The 19,206-nt window shown below is 48.1% G+C and overlaps 1 protein-coding gene and 2 long non-coding RNA genes across 5 annotated transcripts in view; 1 reads left to right on the forward strand and 2 right to left on the reverse strand.

Annotated features, from left to right (window-relative positions):
- SCARA3 (scavenger receptor class A member 3) overlaps positions 1 to 4,867 on the reverse strand; it is a 52,576-nt gene extending 47,709 nt beyond the window's left edge. Inside the window, exon 1 of the mRNA XM_059372680.1 lies at positions 4,597 to 4,867. Within this exon, the coding sequence (XP_059228663.1) occupies positions 4,597 to 4,603 (7 nt within the window). The 5' untranslated portion in view covers positions 4,604 to 4,867. The remainder of the gene's footprint in view (positions 1 to 4,596) is intronic.
- The window catches only part of LOC131999699 (uncharacterized), an 81,637-nt gene extending 65,206 nt beyond the window's left edge, over positions 1 to 16,431 (forward strand). The window contains exon 3 of one of the 3 annotated variants that reach the window (XR_009399090.1): positions 16,393 to 16,431. This is a non-coding gene — a long non-coding RNA (uncharacterized LOC131999699). Of the gene's footprint in view, positions 1 to 2,897; positions 2,926 to 3,180; positions 3,383 to 16,392 lie in introns of those variants that run through there. The other 2 variants (XR_009399087.1, XR_009399093.1) reach the window with 2 other exon arrangements.
- LOC131999718 (uncharacterized) lies at positions 7,630 to 19,204 on the reverse strand. The gene is made up of 3 exons (XR_009399094.1): positions 19,117 to 19,204; positions 16,473 to 16,535; positions 7,630 to 10,129 (listed from the first exon to the last, which is right to left on the reverse strand). It is a non-coding gene; the product is annotated as an uncharacterized LOC131999718 (long non-coding RNA).
- Between the last annotated feature and the right edge of the window lie 2 nt (positions 19,205 to 19,206).

Here is a 19,206-nt window from a genome sequence, read left to right on the forward strand (position 1 = left end):
GAGTGAGGCGAGAAGAAGGCAGCCAGGGTCACCATATTCATTCACCTCTCATTCTAACACTACTCTGTGGGTTCCACAGTCTTATTCAGAGAGAAAAATAGATAAAGATCAATAGATAGCTGGATAGATAGAAATGTATATATACCCAGTATATAGAGTGGAATATTATGTGGCCACGAAAAAGGGTGCAACCTTGCCACTTGCAACAACATGGATGAAACCAGAGAATATTATGCTAAGTGACTGAGAAAGACAAATACCAGCAGACTGAGAAAGACAAATACCATATGATTTCACTTATACATGGAATCTAGGGGAAAAAAAACAACCAAATGAATAAACAAAGAACAGAATCAGATCTATAAATACAGAGAAGAGACAGATGGTTGCCAGAAGGGAGGTGGGGGGGGCTGGCAAAATGGGTGAAGGGGAGTAGGAGATACGGGTTTTCAGTTACAGAGTGAGTAAGTCCTGAGCAGAAAAGACACAGCACAAGGAACAGAGCTGATGATATTGTAACAGTGCTGCAGGGTGACATGGCTGTTACACTTTTTGGTGAGCACAGCTCTGTCCTAAGCCTGAAACTAAGTTAACAGTGTGTGTCAACATGACTCAAATAAAATAAATAAATAAGCGCACCCTATCAGAAGGAGAAACCACAGAGGAGGATGTTAGAGCTGGAACGAGCATTAAAGATGATCCAATGTATTTGCCGAGGAGGTGGCCGGAGAGCATCAATGACTCCATTATAGCTACGAGCTTATAAAGCTGGTGGGTGAGAGGGCTCCCTCTAACCTTGGGCTTCAGCGCTCACAACACATGTACACACCCATGCACCTGCTAACCGAAACACAAGCAAACACGGGCAGCGTCTATGTGAGTGATGAGGAGCCCGGTCCGTCCCACTGCTGGACTCGCAGGCCTCACACCTAGCACAGCTGCCTGTCCTCCAGGAAACTTGCTAAGCTATTCCAGCGAACACCTGCTGAGAAGCAGAATTCTTTTTTCTCTCAAATTAGCTTTGGGATGTGAGTCTTCGAGTATCAAAATGACCCCAGCTGGAGGGGAAGGTCAGCAGTGCGTCCACACACATGTGCACGCGCATGTGTGTGTGTGTGTGTGTGTGCCCGAGGGTTTGGAACTAATCCCCATCATCCGAGCCCTCAGGTCCCCCCAAAAAAGTGAGCTGTTTAATGCCTCTTTACACCCTACCACATCAGCTCCTTTTCTTTTAGAATCAGGTTCCTTCTAGCAGCCATGGTCTGAGGATGGGGGTCAGGCTTTCAAAGGGGGCACAGTCTACCCACTTGTGATTGGATACAATCTCCTCTGCTAAGCGGCACCTGGTAGATTTTCCTGAGATCACAGGGCTGTACTCTGCAGCCCTTTCTCTGCCTGTCCACACTTTTGTCCATGGAGTGTGGGCACTGGTCTCTGATTCTGTAGGGAGGGGCTGTTCCTCCTACGCTGGGAGAACAGCAGGGTGTGACTCTGCCCTGTATATGGCAGCTGAGGACAAGTCTCCCAGGGGCACAGATCTGCTCGTGCGGTGGGCCTGCTTCCAACCATCTCTCCACCGAGTCACTTCTGCTCCCCAAATGGTCCTCAGGCTTAGAGTTCCTGGGGGCTGGGTCACGTTACGTCAGGACATGAGGGGCCTCAGGGACCACCCAGGAGGAGAACGGGGCCCAGAGAGGGAAACACTTTGACCAGAGCCTCACATGGGGCCAGGAATTGAGCCCAGGTCTTTGACTCTCCAATCCCAGGGGACCAGGCTGTTCCTACAGCGTGTGGGGGCGGGGAGTTGACAGAGCTGGGAGGGCTTTCACCACAGATGTGCACAGCATCCCACAGGTGGCTGTTAACGTCTCAGACAAGCCAGTGGGAAGCTCCAAGATGGGCTGGTGGCAGCTCTATGCCCTCGGGTGCGAGAAGGGACACCTGGGGCCAGGTACCGGCCTGCATGGAAAAATGCGGCTGCCTGGGAGGCCTGGCCAGAGGCAGGCAGGCAGGCAAGCAAGCAGGCAGGAGGGGCCCTCCGGTGGAAACAGCTTGGCTGGCAGAGGAGGCCTGGCTCCTGGCCACTGGTGGCTGTGCTCCTCAGCACACGCGTTTCCTTAAGTGCCGTCCCCACCAACACCCCTCTCCCCCACAAAGCATAACATCACCGTGTTTGGCTTTGAGGGGGGAGGTGAATGTTGGCCAACAGATGTACTTCTCAGATTGGTGGGCCTTTGGAGGAGGCTTGGAAGCCGGTTCCCCTTGGGGAAGGGCCAGCCTGGAAGGGCCGCCCTGCTTTGCTGGGCACTTTACTTTTTCCGTGTGGGTGAAATCTAGTCCTGCTTCTTCAAACTCCATGATCCAAAGGCCAAATATTTGCTGTCTGCCCTGCTTTTTCCATGTCAGGTAGAGGTGGTCGCTCCTCCTGGCTCCTAGGGAGGATGAGGGAAGACCCCGTAGAGAGGTGTACTGGAAATCAAGCCTTGTCTTCCCCCGAAGCTCTGCAGCCTATGCCCCTGGGGTGTTACAAGAGATCACAGAAGGTTTCCCGGAGGCTGGAGGAAAAATACACGAGAGCTGCCCCAAAGGCCTCAATGAACAGGAATTTGGCCCCACCTGGTTGGTGAGGCTGTTGTTGAGAATGGGGAAAAGGAGGTGAGGGGAGCAGACCCTAGGAATGCCAGGAGGGAGCCCACAGACTTCCAGCCAGCCCTTTCTCCACCAAATAGTCATCCACACCAGCTTGTTCCTCTTCCACTCAGAAGACTGGAATTGCCTTGCTGGGTTTCAGAAAGCAGGTCATGTGCTCCTAACTCCCTCCTCAATGGGAGCAGGATGTCTCCACCATTTCAGAGGACTTCTGTCTCGTCTTTCCCTCACTAGATTTTCTCTTACAGTGTTTGTCAAGAATGTTGGTGAAGCCAAACCATTCTGAGTACGTGTAGCATCTTACCATCATCATTAAGGTCCAGAGCAGTGTGGGCCCCGATCCTGTGGTGAGATGTGGTCTAAGACCCTTCCAGAGACTTCTGGGTAATGACCTGCCCCAGGCCAGCTAACGGGGGTGGGTGCAGTTCTATAAGATGTGGTAGCTGAGAGCAAGAGCTCTGTGGGCGAGGCTGCTCTCTGCAGCCAAGGGAACTCCCTGGGGTTGCTTATAAATTGCTTGTCTCATCCCAGACAGCCCAAGACATAGTGAGGCCATCCGGAAGCACAGAGGGGCCAGAGGCCAGAGGGAAGGAAGCGACAGAGAGGTAAGGGTATGTTAGCCAGTGCTCTGGCCTGGAAGTCGGGCCCTGAGCTCTGGTCCCCGTGACTAGCTGTGACTCTTAAGCAAGTTCCTTCTTCTAGCCGTAGGACCAGAAACATAACTGGTAGAGCCCAGTGCAAAACAAAAGCATGAGAGGACCCTCTTTAAAAGTTTTTACGAATTTCAATACATTAAACCTAGTACGAGGCCTTCCGAGTGCGGGGACCTGTTGGGGGGCACAGGTTTGCATACCCATGAAGCCGCTTCCACCTGTTTGGTCTCAGTTTCTTCAACTATACAACATGTTGGCTGTATTCTGTCCGAGGTTTGCCTGTGAACCCTTTCTTCATCCCCTTCTATGTAAAGGACACCAACAGAGCTGCTTCTTCAACAACACCCGAGAGTAGAGTTTAAAGCCCTTTAGATGATCTCCAAGGTCTTTTTCAGTCCCCACATTCAACAAGTCAAAGGAGTAGGGAGGTTCTTACTGCCAGGAGCTCAGCACCTGCCTGAGAGAGGCGCTAGGGAGGAATTATTAACAAGCACAGAAGAGAGCATTCAAAACCTAAATCATCCTGTCCCGTAGGATGATTCCAATTCCTGCTGCTCCCCTAGCTTGGAAATGAGTGTTAAGGCAAAGTGTGTTCTTTCCGGGGCCTCCAGAAAGCCAGGCCCAGGTATGAGCACCTGGGACCGAGTCCTGTTCTTGTGTCCATCCCAGGACCTGGTTGCAAGGGCTATGGTGGAGATGACCCAGTGCCCTCTGGAAAGCTCAGGCCTGGACCAGGGGCCCTCCCCAGCTGCTGTGTCCCTGGGAGGTCACCGGGTGGGTCAGCCAGGGTTCAGGGGTCTGGTAGGGCAAGGTCTGGGCTGAAGGACTTGGACACAACAGGTCTCTCCTGAGGAAAGAACTGAAGCTCCTGGAGGAGAGTCCTACGCCTGGCCCCGGGCGCAGAAGTCTAGGTAGGGGCTGCAGGAGCCTCTGAGATGGGTCGCCTGGATGGGGCTTTAACACGGCCAGAAAGTTGGGCTGGTGGCATCTTTTTGCACTGACCGGTTAAAGGGATCTGAAACTTCTCTGGAATTTACAACTATTTGGGGGGATAAAGCAACGCAGAGTGAGAAGAGAACTGTGAGGGGGGCTGCGTGTGAACTCTCCCCCTCCTCTAAACATCAGGGCTCCCTCCGTCCTGTTCATCAACGCCTTCCGCGGGAGGATCAGAAGGGCGCGAGAGCCCAGAGCTCGCTCCGGGAGCTTCGTCCCCTCCGCAGCCTCGCCGCCGGGGTGGGGTGGGGGTGCGGGGGGCCAGCCGGGGTTCTCCTCGGCCCTCGCGCGCCGGGCTTACCTTTCATGGTCCCTCCTGCGGGGCCTCGGGAGCGCCCCGGGGCGGCGGCTCGAGCTGCGGAGTGGCCAGGGGTGGGGTGAAGCCGGCGGCTCCTCGGCTGGCGCCCGCTCGCCTCCCTACACGCCGCCTGCTCGAGCGCCCGGCTGCGGAGGCGGCGCGCCGAGGGGAGGGTCCGCGGGGTCGCCGCCGAGGGGCCCCGGGCCGCCCATCCTGCTGCCGCCGCCGCCCGCGCGCGCGCTTCCCGCTGGAGGCCGGCGAGGTCTGCGGCCGCCCCGCGCCCCGCGCTCCCCGCCTCCCACCTCCCCCTCGCTCGCGGGCGCGCTCCCGCCCTCCCCGTCACGCCCTGGGCCCCCGCCCAGATCCACTTTCTCGGGAGGTTCAAAACTGCCGCGGCCCGGCCTCTTTGTGCCGCCGCGGGTCCCCAACGCCGGGCCCGCCAGCTCGCCCGCCCGCCCTGAGGCCGTTGGAGCCCCGGGGAGCGCGCGGGGGACCCCTCCACTCCCCTGGCAGCCGCCGCCCGCCCTGGGGGCCGCCTCGTGGCTGGGAGCAAGTCTCAGCCCCGGACGGTCTCCTCACCCGCCTGAGAGGCAGATGGACTGGGGCAACGCAGGGTCCCCGGCTTCCAGCCCCGGGTTGCCGGGGACTGTCCCCGCCTCAGCCCTGAAATTCCGCATCCCCGCCATCCTCTCAGTCCCGGGGAGGCCAGCAAGGTTGGTCACCCACGCGCTGGGTGAGTGACTTTGAGCGGCCACTCCAGGTCTCCAAACCTCGGTTTTCTGCAAGGAGAGAATTGGGCCCCAGGCGCTCCCAGATTCTATGATTTTGTACAGTGACATCGGGGGAAGAGTGACCTCGAGTCAGGAGTTGTGACTCTTGTCTGAGGCTCTCCTCTGAGGGTCCTCACATATCATTCTTCATTAATGGAACATACCCTGGCCACCTTCCATGCACCAGCTTCTGGCCCCAGCTCTGGGAGGGTGAGGGATACTCTGTGAGGTTGCCTCTGGTGCGGAAAGCCAGGAATGAAACAAGTCAGGGTGCTGAGGTGTGATGAACACTACAACAGCGTCGTGCAGGGAGAGAGGGGACCCCAGCGTGGGGGCAACCCCGCCTAGCCTTTCCCCACATCCCCACACTTCCATGCCGACCCCCGTTTGGCCCTTAGAGTAAAGGAGGTAGGGCTCAAGCAGAGACACTTTCTTCTAAGCCAGGAGCCGACAAGGTGCCCTAGTTACCATTCAGGAATCCCAGCCCATCAGAAAGGGTGATGTTCATCTATCTCTAATAGGCCCCACCCCCGGAGGAGGGACAAGTTTCAGTTTATAAAGCACATATAAAGCACATTCTATCCATTTTCTCAAGATAGCTCACTACAGCCTCTAGAGCTGAAGCAAGGAACAATGGTGCCCATTGTACAGAAGTGGAGACTGAGGTTCAGAGAGGCTGTTGCCTGCCTTGTAGTAGTTCACGCTGTACTCCTTGAGTCTGGATTCTGAGTCCACCTCAGCCTCCTGGGATTGTGGCATGGACCAGGAGAGCTGCTTTGTAAATACCAGGGGGGTAGTCCCATCAAAGGAATCCTTTGTAGGATTTGTAGGTTACCTGTGTGTTAATGTATTTCACCTTCCCAGTGGCTTTAGGAGACAAACACAACTACTATCTTCACTTCTCAGTGGAGGAAATGAGACAAGGAGAGATTAATCACGTGCTTACTGTAAGGAACGTAGCTAGGAAGTGGAGATCTTGGGACTTGAACCCAGGCAGGCTAAATCTGGCACTTGTGTGTATAGCTACCACACTGCATCTCACAGAAGGCACTCAGATATTTATCCACAAGAAGAACAAGCAAATGACCTTAGGTCTTCTCCTTGCTTTCTTTAGTTGGCTTGATCCAAGATGTTTAGTGACAAAAAGGTCCTAACCCTGATGTGAGGGAGTACCCCCACCCCTGTCCCTGACCCTTGGACTCAGAAGATGTGTATAGCCTATGGTATTGTTATGATTTGCAAATGCATCAGCAAAGAAATGAAATAGGCCTGTGTCTGGCTGCAAATGGGCCCTGGGTGAGCAGGGCTGGACTCCAGCCCTGAAGATGTTCAGGGGATGAGCCCCAGTTCCAAAAGGACACAGGGGAGATGGGGCCCAGCCCTGCGGAGTGGCAGGAAAGTGCTGGAGAGGAGTTGGAAGGCAGGAGGGGTCACAGCTCTGAAATAGTTCAAAGGGAAAGCAGAAAGATGAGACTACAAGATGATCACAGACCACAGATCAAGAAGGGAGGAGACAGAGATTTCCTGGAGAGTACACAACCCCTTTGGGTGAAGGCCTTCAGCTTCAATTTCAGGTACCTGCCAAAAACAGCCAGAGGTATGGACCCAGGGTCAACTGAAAGAAACTCTTAGCCCCCCCACCCCAGCCTTGCCTCAACAGTCCAGAAGATGAGGGGCTATCAGGAAGGAGCTCAGGCTGGGACATGTGCTCAGAGGCACAGATGGCACAGGCAGGTGTGGTGGGGTGGGATAGAGAGAAATGCTTAATACTGTTTAAAACTGGGGCTAGGGGCGGGTACATTTGACTGGGACACATGAGTCATACCTCTGTTAGAAGCCAAAGGAAATTGCTATATGGAAGAGGTCATTTAGAGGGGAAAACAACAACAACAACAACAACAACAACAAAACAAACCAGATCACTAATGCTGGAACCATTTGTATTAAAAAAGCTAGAGTCCCACATCATTTCTTGAGCAGTGCTGTGGTTTGCTTAGAACAGAATTCCCCAGGGAGCTCCCCCAGAACTTGCTTTTGTCTTTTCTACTTCAGGCACTAAACATCTCTTTCTCCTAAAGCTCAATTCCTCCCTCTGTGCCTTTGAGCGCTTCCTCTCCCATCCTGTTCTTCAACAGCATTAGGACATTGCTTCCACTTTTCCTTCTTTGGTTGTAACTCCAAACCCCAAAGTTTGTTAAAATTGCTTCCTTCCTCTTAGTTGCCAGAATAATAGCCTTTTTTTTTTTTAAAGATTTTATTTATTTATTTGACACAGAGAGAGAGAGAGAGATCACAAGGAGGCAGAGAGGCAGGCAGAGAGAGTGGGAGAAGCAGACTCCTTGCTGAGCAGAAAGCCCGATGCGGGGCTTGATCCCAGGACCCTGGTATCATGAGCTGAGCCGAAGGCAGAGGCTTTAATCCACCGAGCCACCCAGGCGCCCCAATAATAGCCTTTTTGAAACTTGTATCCTCTTCAATCATTTTGTAGACTTAACACTGTATTAGTCAGGGTTCTCCAAAGAAACAGAACAAATAACCAGGAGACTGGAGACCCAGGAAGAGTTAATGTTGCAGTCTAAGTCCAAAGTCAGTCTACTGACAGAATTCTCTTTCTTTGGGGGAGGTCAGTTTCTATTTTCTATTAAGGTCTTCAACTGACTAGATAAGGCCCACCACAGGATGGAGGAGAATCTGATGGAGTCAAAGTCTACTGACTTGAATGTTAATCTCAACTGAAAAAACACCTTCATCTAAAATAATGTTTGAACAACAACAACAACAACAAAATAATGCTTGAACAAATGCCTGAGTACCATGGCCTAGCGAAGTTGACATGTAAAATTAACCATCACAAACACCATTAGCAGTTTCTTCTTGAAGCTCTTTTCTTCCCTGGTTTCTCTGATCCTACATACTCCTGGTTGTTCTAAGCTTCTTTGACTTCTCTTTCTCTGGTAGCTTCTCTTATTTGGTATATTTTCTAAATAAATATAGGCATTCCCTATCCTGACACTAGTCAATGTAAGTAACACTTGCTGCTGTGACAACCCCTATATCCCACTATCTTAATACAACAAAAGTTTATTTCTCACTCACATCACAGTCCTGGATGGGTTGGGCAGTTCTCTTCCACATTGTGACTCAGGGACCCAGGGACCTCCCATCTTGTTTTACCACTGTCTTCAACATGGGGCTCTAAGGTTGTTGCAAAAGGAAAGAAAGGATGGAGGGCCCTGCATCGGAGGATTTTATGGGTTGGGCTGGTGTAAAGCACTTTGACCCATATTTCACTGGCCAGAGCCTGCCTAACAGCAAGGGGTTGAAAACAGAGTGAGCCATGGGCTATGGATGGAGAATGAAGCAAGATCAGTGGGCTCTGGCATTCTCTGCACAGTTCACCCCCCCAGCCACCAAATACTGGTTTGCTTCCTTGCCTTCACACATAAAGCTCATTCTCCCCACCGGGGGTGGTGTGGGGTTCAACCCCACATCCCAGCAGCTCACAGTCCAGGGCCTCCCTGTGATTCTGTATTTCCTTAGATCTGACGTAGCTCCAGTCTCACATGGAGCAGCATGGATCAGATAACCAAGTAAAAACACCCATTTGGAAAAGGGAAGAGAGAGAGAGACAGAGTAGCTAAAGGTCTTTGGATATTTTGAGACCCTCCCAGATTCTGTAAAGGCCCCTAACCCTGGGATGGGGGCAGGTCTTTGTTTAGGGCCTTGTTCAGCTCTCTGGAGGATCTCTCTTGCTTATTAAACCCTAGGCTATGCTCTTTAGAAAGCTTTTCCTGGCCCACTATCTGTTTTGTATACATCTGAAGTGGGTGCTGGGGGCTGAGTCTTCCCTGAGGTTGTTCAGTTCTCCCAGCACACTTCCTTCTGGAGCAGGGTTATTTTACCGCTCTAATAGTGGAGATAAAAGGTGAAAGTCTGGGCATATGGGTTTTTATGTATTCGGTTGGTTTTGGGTTTTTGGGTGTCTGTTTATATATGATCAAAGTCACTCAAATTTTAGCAAAGTCTTATCCATTTACTTCTAGTCGATTCCATGGGCTAGTGACCACACCTAGAGTTTTTCCTAGACATAGTTTCCAAACCTGCTTTATTTCCTTGTTTCTGTCCCCTGTGCTTCTTTCTATCTCCCAAGGGGCAGGTTGCTACTTGGATGCTACAAGACTTGACTGGGAATGTCATATCCTTAAATCTGATCTTTTCACCAAGGCTGGGTCTTGATGGGGCTTTTCTGCCACTTGGGATTGAGAAGCCCTTGGTGTTTTCTTCCCTATTAGGCTTAAATTTTCTAAACTCTCTCTATTCCCCTTCATTTCTCTTTGCAAACCATCCACTTCTGCTGAGCCCATATTTTTTCTTAGATTGCTTTGCCAAATACAACCAATAGCAGAGAACATACACTCTCACTTTGATTCTATCCAACAAATGCCCTTTAGCATGTTGCTAAGCAATGCCACATATTTATGTTTTTGTTATTGTGGCATCCCATTTCAAGAGTTTCTGTAGTAGTTAGAGCAAGTAGCACTAGCTCCGATAAGTAACTTCAAGACTTCAAGGACAGACAGCAGTAGTTCATTTCTCATGAATTTCACAATCCGCTGCAGGTTAGCTGGTTCTTACAAACGTTGGCTGGGGGAATCCAGTCTTCTTCTGTCCTGCGATGTTGCCATCTTCAGTAAGCAGCATCCCAGGTTGATGGAGAATGGGAAGAGATGGGAGGATTGTGGGTTGGAGGTGAGCACGGCACGGACCTAGAAGAGGCGCACACTCACTATCAGCCCCATTCCAGCGACCAGAACTCAGTCATATGACCTCAACCGAAGGCAAGGGGACAGGGAAATATCCCTTAGCCCAGTCACCACCAGGAAAGGGGGAAATGTGGACGCTGGTGAGACCTCCGGTGCATTAACCCCTCTCCAACCCAGTCCTTGGCAAGATTTTGCCCTTACCCCTCAATAAACTCTCTAATGTCATGGACTGAAACTCCCACAGTGTTACCACCTTGTTCATGCCATCTTGTTCATCACCCAGATGGTCATTCCTTGAAAGCTAAGGAGTGAAATATTTCTGGAAGGCTGATATGCTCACCACCATACCATCAATGCTGCCCAAGAGTAAATTTTTGAAAGGACCCAGAGAGCCAGTCCAGGGTATATCCTAGCAGTGTTCCAACAATATGGGCTGTACAGGAAAATATAAACCCCATTTTTCTGTTGGATTCCATTTAAAATAAGAAATAGAATTTCCTGGGGTGGGGGGAGGGTGTCCTTCAATATTTTCGGTTGAAGATGTTTGGTGGGAGAAGTGATAACTTGACTTCTTTGGCCCATTCTCTGAACTATGTGCTATTTTCACAATTCTTAAGTTTCCTGTCTTTTATTGTTTTCCCCCAGAAAGTCACCTAGGATTTCCCCATGTCTATGGATTCTTGCCTTACTTCTCATTTATCAGTACTAGAATTTTTGAGAATGTACTTATATAGTGTGGCCAAGACGTGCCCTGCAATGCCACTCTTTATCAGTGGGTGATGCTATAGAATATGAATTCTTCTAGCCCAAGAAATTCTTAAAGGGGGCTTTACATTGTCCAAAGAATACCTTATTTTATGAACTCTGTAGGAGTAATGTTCTAAGAAAAGCAGTTTAGTTTTACTTTTTAAAAGATTTTATTTTTTTAAAGTAATCTCTACACCCAAAACAGGGCTTGAAACTTAAAACTCCGAGATCAAGAGTCACATATTCTACACCCTGAGCCAGCCAGGTGCCCCTAAAGCAATTTAATTACAGAGATGCATCAGAGCTTGAACAAATCTTTCAGATTAATATAACAAGGTATTAGCAAAGATAAAGTATTTAGACCTTTCATCCGAATCAATTATGACTTCAGAAAGAACGTGGCTGATTTCATTTGGGGCTGGATATAGCTGAAAAAAGGAGCCTCGATAATTTGTAGGAAGGAGAAGCCTCTTTTAGTCAAACATCCACTGGATAATGGGAAGGAATCCCTGCAGAGATTCTGTAATTTGGATTACTGCATAGAGGACCAGAAAAACCCCTGTATCCAGGTAGAGAAGAACTGTACATATTAAAATGGAAAGACCAGAACTGGAGGGACATGAATGCTTTTGAGGAAGATATTTTCCAAAGGATCTGATATACAGCAATTTATTTATAGCAGGCCTTCAAGAGATTTTAATGTGATAAGAAGGGTCCTAATGGACATTCCTGTCTATACTCTGGATGGAGGAGACCCAGAAGGCATGCTTATTTCTTTGTTTCTCATTCAAAACTGCAAGGATAAAATTCAGAACTACCTGGACAGGTGTCCACAGTACACATATGATAATATTCAAGGAAAACAAAGATAAAATTCAAGAGGAATGAATTTAAGCCCGGCCTGTGGATTCACCATCAGTTGCACTAGCAAAGGATGAAGCTAACAGAGAAAAAGATGTAATTGACATTTGTCAGTGCATGGCTTTCACTCCCTTATTACACAAACACATAGTGAGGATCTGTGCTAGTGCCGGGGATAGGTTCCCTAACCTTGTGGATATTACAGTTTTGAGATGGATCAAAAATAGGAAAAGACTGTCAAAACAAATCAACAAACAAACCTGAGATCTTAGATCTCAATAATCAAAGAATTGATTCAGGTGATTTAAAAAGTATTTACTAAGCACCTACTGCCTGCTGGGCCATGTCTTAGAGAACGGGAGCACAGGGCTGAATGGAAGTGGGTAAACAGTTGAATTCTGTTCGGATAAATATCAGTTACTGTTATGCTTCATCAAGATTTCTCTAACTTGGGCGCCTGGATGGCTCAGTGGGTTAAGCCGCTGCCTTTGGCTCAGATCATGATCTCAGGGTCCTGGGATTGAGCCCCACATCGGGCTCTCTGCTCAGCAGGGAGCCTGCTTCCTCCTCTGCCTCTCTGCCTACTTGTGATCTCTGTCTGTCAAATAAAAATAAATAAAATCTTAAAAAAAAAAAAAAAAAAGATTTCTCTAACTTTTCCACCACCACAATGACAGAAGTAGCAAAAATGTCTTTGAAATCTTTCCTCTTACTTGGAGAAATGATGTAAAATTGTGTGCCATATCACAACGAAACAGTATTTGTTTGAATACAGAAGTAACGTTTTTCTGGGTTGGGGGTGGGCATGGCGGCAGCCTTGAGAGGAGGGAGGGTGGGGAATGAGGTAGGGGACTTCTGCGTTGGTACTTTCTGTACTATTTGATATTTTCAAATTATACATATATCTCACTTTGATAAAAGAAAACTTTACTTAGACATAAAAATAATAGTTTCACTTACTTCTAGACCTACGTTATGCTTCCAAGTAGGAAGAAAGAATATAAAAATGTGAATTCCTCTAAAACTAGTATGTGCTTTCAGTGCAATTATAATTACAACTACCATCTTTTTTCAAACTGGAACAAAATTAGAGTTCATACTGGAGAATTAATGTCCTAGAAGAGCCAAGAGAATTTGTAAAGGAAGGGTGGGAGAAATTACCTTTTCAATATTAATTATTGTTTCACAGCTATGTAATGGAAACAATATGTTACACAGGAATGAAAAAATAAATCAGAGGCATAAACTAGAAAGTCCTAAAACAGATCCAGATTTATCTGAGAAATTTCACAGATGACAAACTGGCATTTCAACCCAGCATGAATATGGTAGTTTATTTGATAAATCATGTTGACATAATTGGCTGCAGGTCTGGGAAAAAATGAAGTTAGATCCTTGCCTCACCTCCCTCCTACACACACACACATACACCTCTCACTACACATACCACATATCATACAAATACACACACCAAAAAAACCCTACCATAAACACACACATACACACCCTCATATATTCGCACCATGCCACACACACACACACATTGCATTTGGATTAAATATCTAAATATAAAAACTAACAGGAAGCTAGAAGAAAATCAGGAGAACAACTCTTAATATTTTAGTGAGACATTGTTAGGTCAGGAGACCTAAAAACTTATAAAGGGAAAAACCAATTTCACTACATAAAAATTTTAAGAGCCTTCATAATCAAAGGGAAAAGACACATAATAACTTGATAAAAACATTTGCAATGCACTTAAAATCACTTTATTCCTTTAAAGTGCTCCTATAGGGGCGCCTGGTTGGTTCAGTGGGTTAAAGCCTCTGCCTTCGGCTCAGGTCATAATCCCAGGGCCCTGGGATGGAGCCCCACATCGGGCTCTCTGCTCGGCAGGGAGCTTGCTTCCTTTCTCTCTTTGCCTGCCTCTCTGCCTAGTTGTGATCTCTCTCTCCGTGTGTCAAATAAATATATAAAATCGTTATAAATAAATAAATAAAAGAATGATTAGTTGAGGGGCACCTGGCTGGCTCAGTTGGTGGATCATGACACTCTTGATCTTGGGACTGATTTGTTGAAAATAATAAACAGGCAAAAGGATTAAGGTGGCAAAAGGTCATTTTCACAAACCAGACTGGCCCAGATTCAAAAGGCCAGCAGCATCCAGTCTGATGATCACAGGCGGAAAGGACATCCTCAGAGAGAGTGGGACTTACCACTACGTTTTGGGAAAACCATCAGGCAGAATATATGAATGTGAAGACTACAATTATCCTTTTATTCAGCAATTTTTTAAATTTCCTTTTATTCAGCAATCCCAATTTTGGAGTCTACTTTATGCTAGTAAAGGCACCAACATATTATGGATACCTGTGGAAGGATGTTTATTGTGGCACAGTTTATAGTGTCAGAAAAAAAACTGGAACAAAGGAACGGCTGAATAAAACATGTAGCTACAGAAAAGTATGATTCAAATCTATCTATGTATGACCTGGAGGGATATCCATATACCCGTGATATTGTGGAAAAGAGCAAGCAGTGTATATAATACTATTTTTAAAAAAAAAATTTAAAAAGAAAAGAAAAAGGCAAAATCCCTTATTGGTTTATATATATAATATATATTATGTACAGATATTATATACACAGGCATACATTCTAAATATAAGTTTATGTATGAATAAACATCCATTACTTTCCAAACATGAGATTTAGGGAGAAACTGAATAAAATAGAAAGAAAGGAAGGAAGAAAAGGAATGGAAACTGATGACTTTCTAAATATTAACTTTTCTCCTTAAATCTGAGCAGTTACGAGTGTCCTTGTGTACTCACAGCACCTCGCAGCCTGCCCCACAGGTCGGTGTGGACCAATTTGAGAAGCACAGTGTGTTACGACATAATATAAAAGTAAGCAGAGGGCACCTCGGGGGCACAGGGAGCTTCGTTTTAAATCCCAAGTCGTGCCTTGCTGCCCTCCCGCCTGGCTGCCCAAAGCTGGGTCTTGTGTTTGTTCCTAAAGCCACAACAGAGCAGTGAAGACAAAATGGATCACCCTTGGGGCAGGGAGGAGCAGATTAGGTATCCAGCAACCTTGCTCTCGAGAAGGGAGTGAAGGACCCGTACAAAGAAATATGTCGGGGCACCTGGGTGGCTCAGTCGCTTAAGCGTCCAACTCTTGATTTCTGGCCAGGTCGTGATCTCAGGGTCCTGAGACTGAGCACCTTGTCGGGCTCTGTGCTCAGCGGGGAGTCTGCCCCAGATACTTTTTCTCTCTCTGCCCCTCCCCCAACTCATGCTCTCTCTAAATAAATAAATAAAATCTTAAAAGAAAAGAAAAGAAAGAAATGTATCCAAGTTGAGGCAGAATCAGGGTTTTCAAATGTTTGAAGGGCTGTCCTGTATGGGAGGGGTAATTTAACATATAGCACCTCAGAAATAAGAACGGGGACGGAGAAGTGATAAAGGGGCAGATTTCAGTTCAGTGTAAGCAACATCTGCTAAGATTCTTTGACCCCTAATTTTGTCTTTTATGAAACAGAAGAATACCACATACTCTTAACAGGGACGTAGAGGTAGGGTGAGGATCAAAGAGCACAGTGCAAGCCAGTAAAGTATAAGCTGGAAAAACAGTAATCCTCAATTTTGGCCGTGCATCAAAACTACCTGGAGAGGGATGCCCAGGTGGATCAGTCAGTTGAGCATCTGCCTTCAACTCAGGTCATGATTCCAGGGTTCAGGGATTGAGCCCAGCATCAGGCTCCTTGCTTGGTGGGGAGCCTGCCTCTTGCTCTGCCTATCACGACCCCTGCTTGTGCGCTCACACTTGCTCTCTCTCTCTCTGATAAATAAATAAAATCTTTAAAAAAAAAAAAAAAAAAAAACTGCCTGGAGAATCTGAAAAGTCCTGATGCTTTCTCTGGCTGTATCCAAGCTTGATTCCATCATAACCTCTGGTGGTGGGACTCAGGCACTGGTAAGTTTTAAAGCTCCCCAAGAGATTTCATTGTATAGTTCCATAGAAAATTACTGATCTAAAATAATTACCTGGAATCCAGGTGATTGTGGAAAAATTAGGTTTGCCCTGAGACAGATCTGGGGGCCAATTTAAAAAAAAATGCCCACTGAGGCGCCTGGGTGGCTCAGCCTGTTGAGCAGCTGGCTCTTGATTTCAGCTCAGATCATGATCTCGAGGTCCTTAGATTGAGCCCCATGTCAGGCTCTGCACTCAGCAGGGAGTCTTCTCTAGCAATTTCTCTCTCCTTTCTCTTCCTCTGCTCCTCTCTCTCTCTCTAAAATACATAAATAAAGCTTTTAAAAAATGCCCATTAATCAAAGAATTAGAGCTAAATGTTAGAGTTGACTAATTCTGGGGTAACATCTAGACCATGGAGTGAGTCAATAGTAAGTGTAGCAGTAAAGATAATTTAAGTAATATTTGTCTACTCAGAGGTCCATGATAAGCATCTTGGAAGAGGCTAGCTTCATATCTTTTCCCAAAAATGTATTCCCTAGATGCAAGGAGAGAGAAATGCACCTGATGGAGTGACACTTTTGTTTTGTTAGGGAGGTTCTGAAAAAGCATTCAGGATACCTGTGCACCTGCTGTGGGCTGAGTTTACTGTATACAATTTTTATCAAGCATGATTTTTTTCATAGGTCTGTAACTGATGGAATAGACCGGTTCAACAATTTGAGCCTGGAGAGGTATGATTAATAGTAGGCCATGGGCTACTTACTGCTCTTGTCCATTTCTAGCTTGTTCCAGCTACGCCAGCAGTGGTCGGGTTGGTGGCACTGAGCTGGACAGTGTGGCGGTGATGGGGGTGCATGACAAAGATATTACATAGCAGGGGAGAGAAGGTGGAGAAAAGCATACAGAGATAAACCAGATAAATCAATAAACATAGAGCCCTTTACTTTCCCCTCACACCCTCCCCATGGTCCCCTGTTCCAAAAAAATCAAGCTACAAACCCCAAACTGATTGCATAAGTCCAAGATGGGAGCAAAATGATTAAACAGCAGCATCTGCCAAAAAGATGACGAATTCTATATGAATCAGCCAAGTGACTCAGCAGTGAAACAAAACCTTGTCTAGAACATCTGAGCAAGGGGAAAGGTGGTCAGCTCTCCGTGGTATTGGCAGGTTCATGGCTGGGCTCAGAGCAGCGAGAGAGGCAAGGTCCAGAAGGCCAAAGGGCTGGGGAGGAATCTGCAAACAAGGACAGGGCAAGCAGCCACATGCCTGGAGATCACTGGGAGAAGCAACTAGCTGCCTTCAAGTATCAGAAGGACTCGCAGGAGGGAGAGGGATTGGGTTTTCCTGTATGGCTTCGAAGGACAGAACCGGGCTTGGGGCTGCCCTTGCAGGGGCCAGACTCTGAGAACCTAGTGCTATCCAGCTTTTCTAGACAGCTGTTTGCATACAGGTAGCAAGCTCTCAGTCACTGGGGGCATTCAAACAGAGGCAGATGATCACCAGGGGAGAGGGGGAGCATTACTAGTGGTGGTGGGGAATCCACACTGGGGTATGGTGTGATAGCTTTCAAAATGCGCAATTTCCCCCTTTAAAGTTTAATCAGCTGAGCCTTGTTTGCTGAGTAGACAGAGTGATCAAGTTATCATTCACAGGATTATTTTCTTCCAAATCCCCTCTCCCTCTCCTCCCTTCCAAATCAGCTGACTAAGGCAGATCTCCTTGTCTGTCCTCCAAAGTCTGATTTTTACAAATATAATTATCACAGATTTATGCCTCTTGTGCCAGATGCAGGGGGGTGTGGGGTGGGCACAGAACAGAAAAGTTACAAGGAGTGCTCAAAAACAGCTCCTGTGACCTCAGTCATTGATATGGTAAGGAGGAGGCAGTTTCCATAGAAAATGTAGCTGTTACTGATAATTAGACTTTTTTCTTTTTAAAGGGAAATAACAGGAAGCCTCAAGAGAGAAATATTGTTCCACATTTTCACTGGAATTTTTTTCCCCCTCTGGGCTGATTTTTCTCAACACTTGGCCTTGTCTCAAGTTATGGTTGAATGGGACCTTAGAGATGACACCTACCTTCCCGATTCTTCATTGTCTACTTGGAAGAAACTGAGGCCCAGAGGGCAAAGTGGTTGTCCAAGGTCACCCAGAACTTTAGGGCAGAACTAAGACTGTAGTCAGAAATCCATACACCCAGCTCAAGTGCCCCTACTTCTTCATAGGCCTAGAAGCTCCATTTGTGCTCCCTCCAGGGAAAGGGTGGGGTCCTAGTTGTCCCCGGACCTTGGGCCACTAGGGACTGGGCCTCAAGCTATAGCTCTGGAAGTTGTGGGCAGAAAAACTCAGCCCCTGACCATTACAGATCTCCCCTAAAGCCTTAACCTCTCTAGTGGCTTTCAAAGTTGGCCACCCAAACCAGGCTGACCCCCGCCTACCCTTCTCCCCCCATCTGGTGTGAGAACCACCAGCAGGCAACTTGACTTTTCACCTGGAGTGCAAATGTCCTGGGGTTCCAGAGCAGGTGCCTCTGTTTCTTTCCCAAGAAGTAGCTATACCTGAGGGGCATCTGGGTTGGTGCCCTCCCTGCCAGGCTCCCATCTCTCTGGAACCTCATAGCCCCCTGCCAAAGGGAGTCTAGAAATAAGCTCCTCCTGTCAGCAGAGGGAACTGAGACAGACCCATCAAGCTAAATGAGCCCCAATCCCCTTCCCTTGCAAACAGGACCTGCACTAATTTGCAAGGCCAGATGCAAGATGAAAATTCGGGACCCCTTGTTCAACAACTATGAGGAATTTCAACATTGCAGGGAGAGCCCTCAAGCCAACCGTGAAGCCCATCCGGCTTAAGTGGGCCCCAAGTGGGTGGGAACAATAATTGCTTAAGTTTCAGGAATCAAGGAGCCAGGGGGATGTTGTGGTTCCCTCAATGTATGCTCAGTTCACCCCCCAAAACACATTCCTGTTTCCTCCTGGCCAGCACGTGCACCAAAGGCCCACGGGGGTCACTGTGATGGCTGGAGAAGTGGTATTTCTTTCTCCCTCTGTGTTCTCTCGCACAACACCCTCTCCAGCCCACCCTCAGAAATTCTGATGCTTTTCTATGGAAGTGGAACGAGGCTCACGTTCAATCAGAAAGAACTGTGCGATTTTGTTTTGGAGCATAGTGCACCCCTGGAACCCCGTGGAGGGGTCCCCGAGCTGCGCACCTAAACTGGAGCCCTCCCCTCCTGGGGGCACGGTCCCCCAACTCTGAGCCATGGGAGAGTTGGGGAGCGGCTAGCAGCGAGCGGCGCACCGCAGCACCCCCGCGCGGCCGTTTGCGGTGCAAGAGCCCTGCCGCCCTCTCCCCGACCCGCCCTACGCGCGCCCCCCGCCGGGTGCTGCGTGGGAGCGCCCCCCTACCCCGCCTCTTCGTCCCCTCCAGCGCCGGCTTCCAGAAAGCTCCCGGTGAATTCCACAGCATTCTTTGGGCGTGAGTCATGCAGGTTTGCA

Source organism: Mustela nigripes, chromosome 1, assembly GCF_022355385.1.
Source record: "Mustela nigripes isolate SB6536 chromosome 1, MUSNIG.SB6536, whole genome shotgun sequence".
NCBI lineage: Eukaryota > Metazoa > Chordata > Mammalia > Carnivora > Mustelidae > Mustela > Mustela nigripes.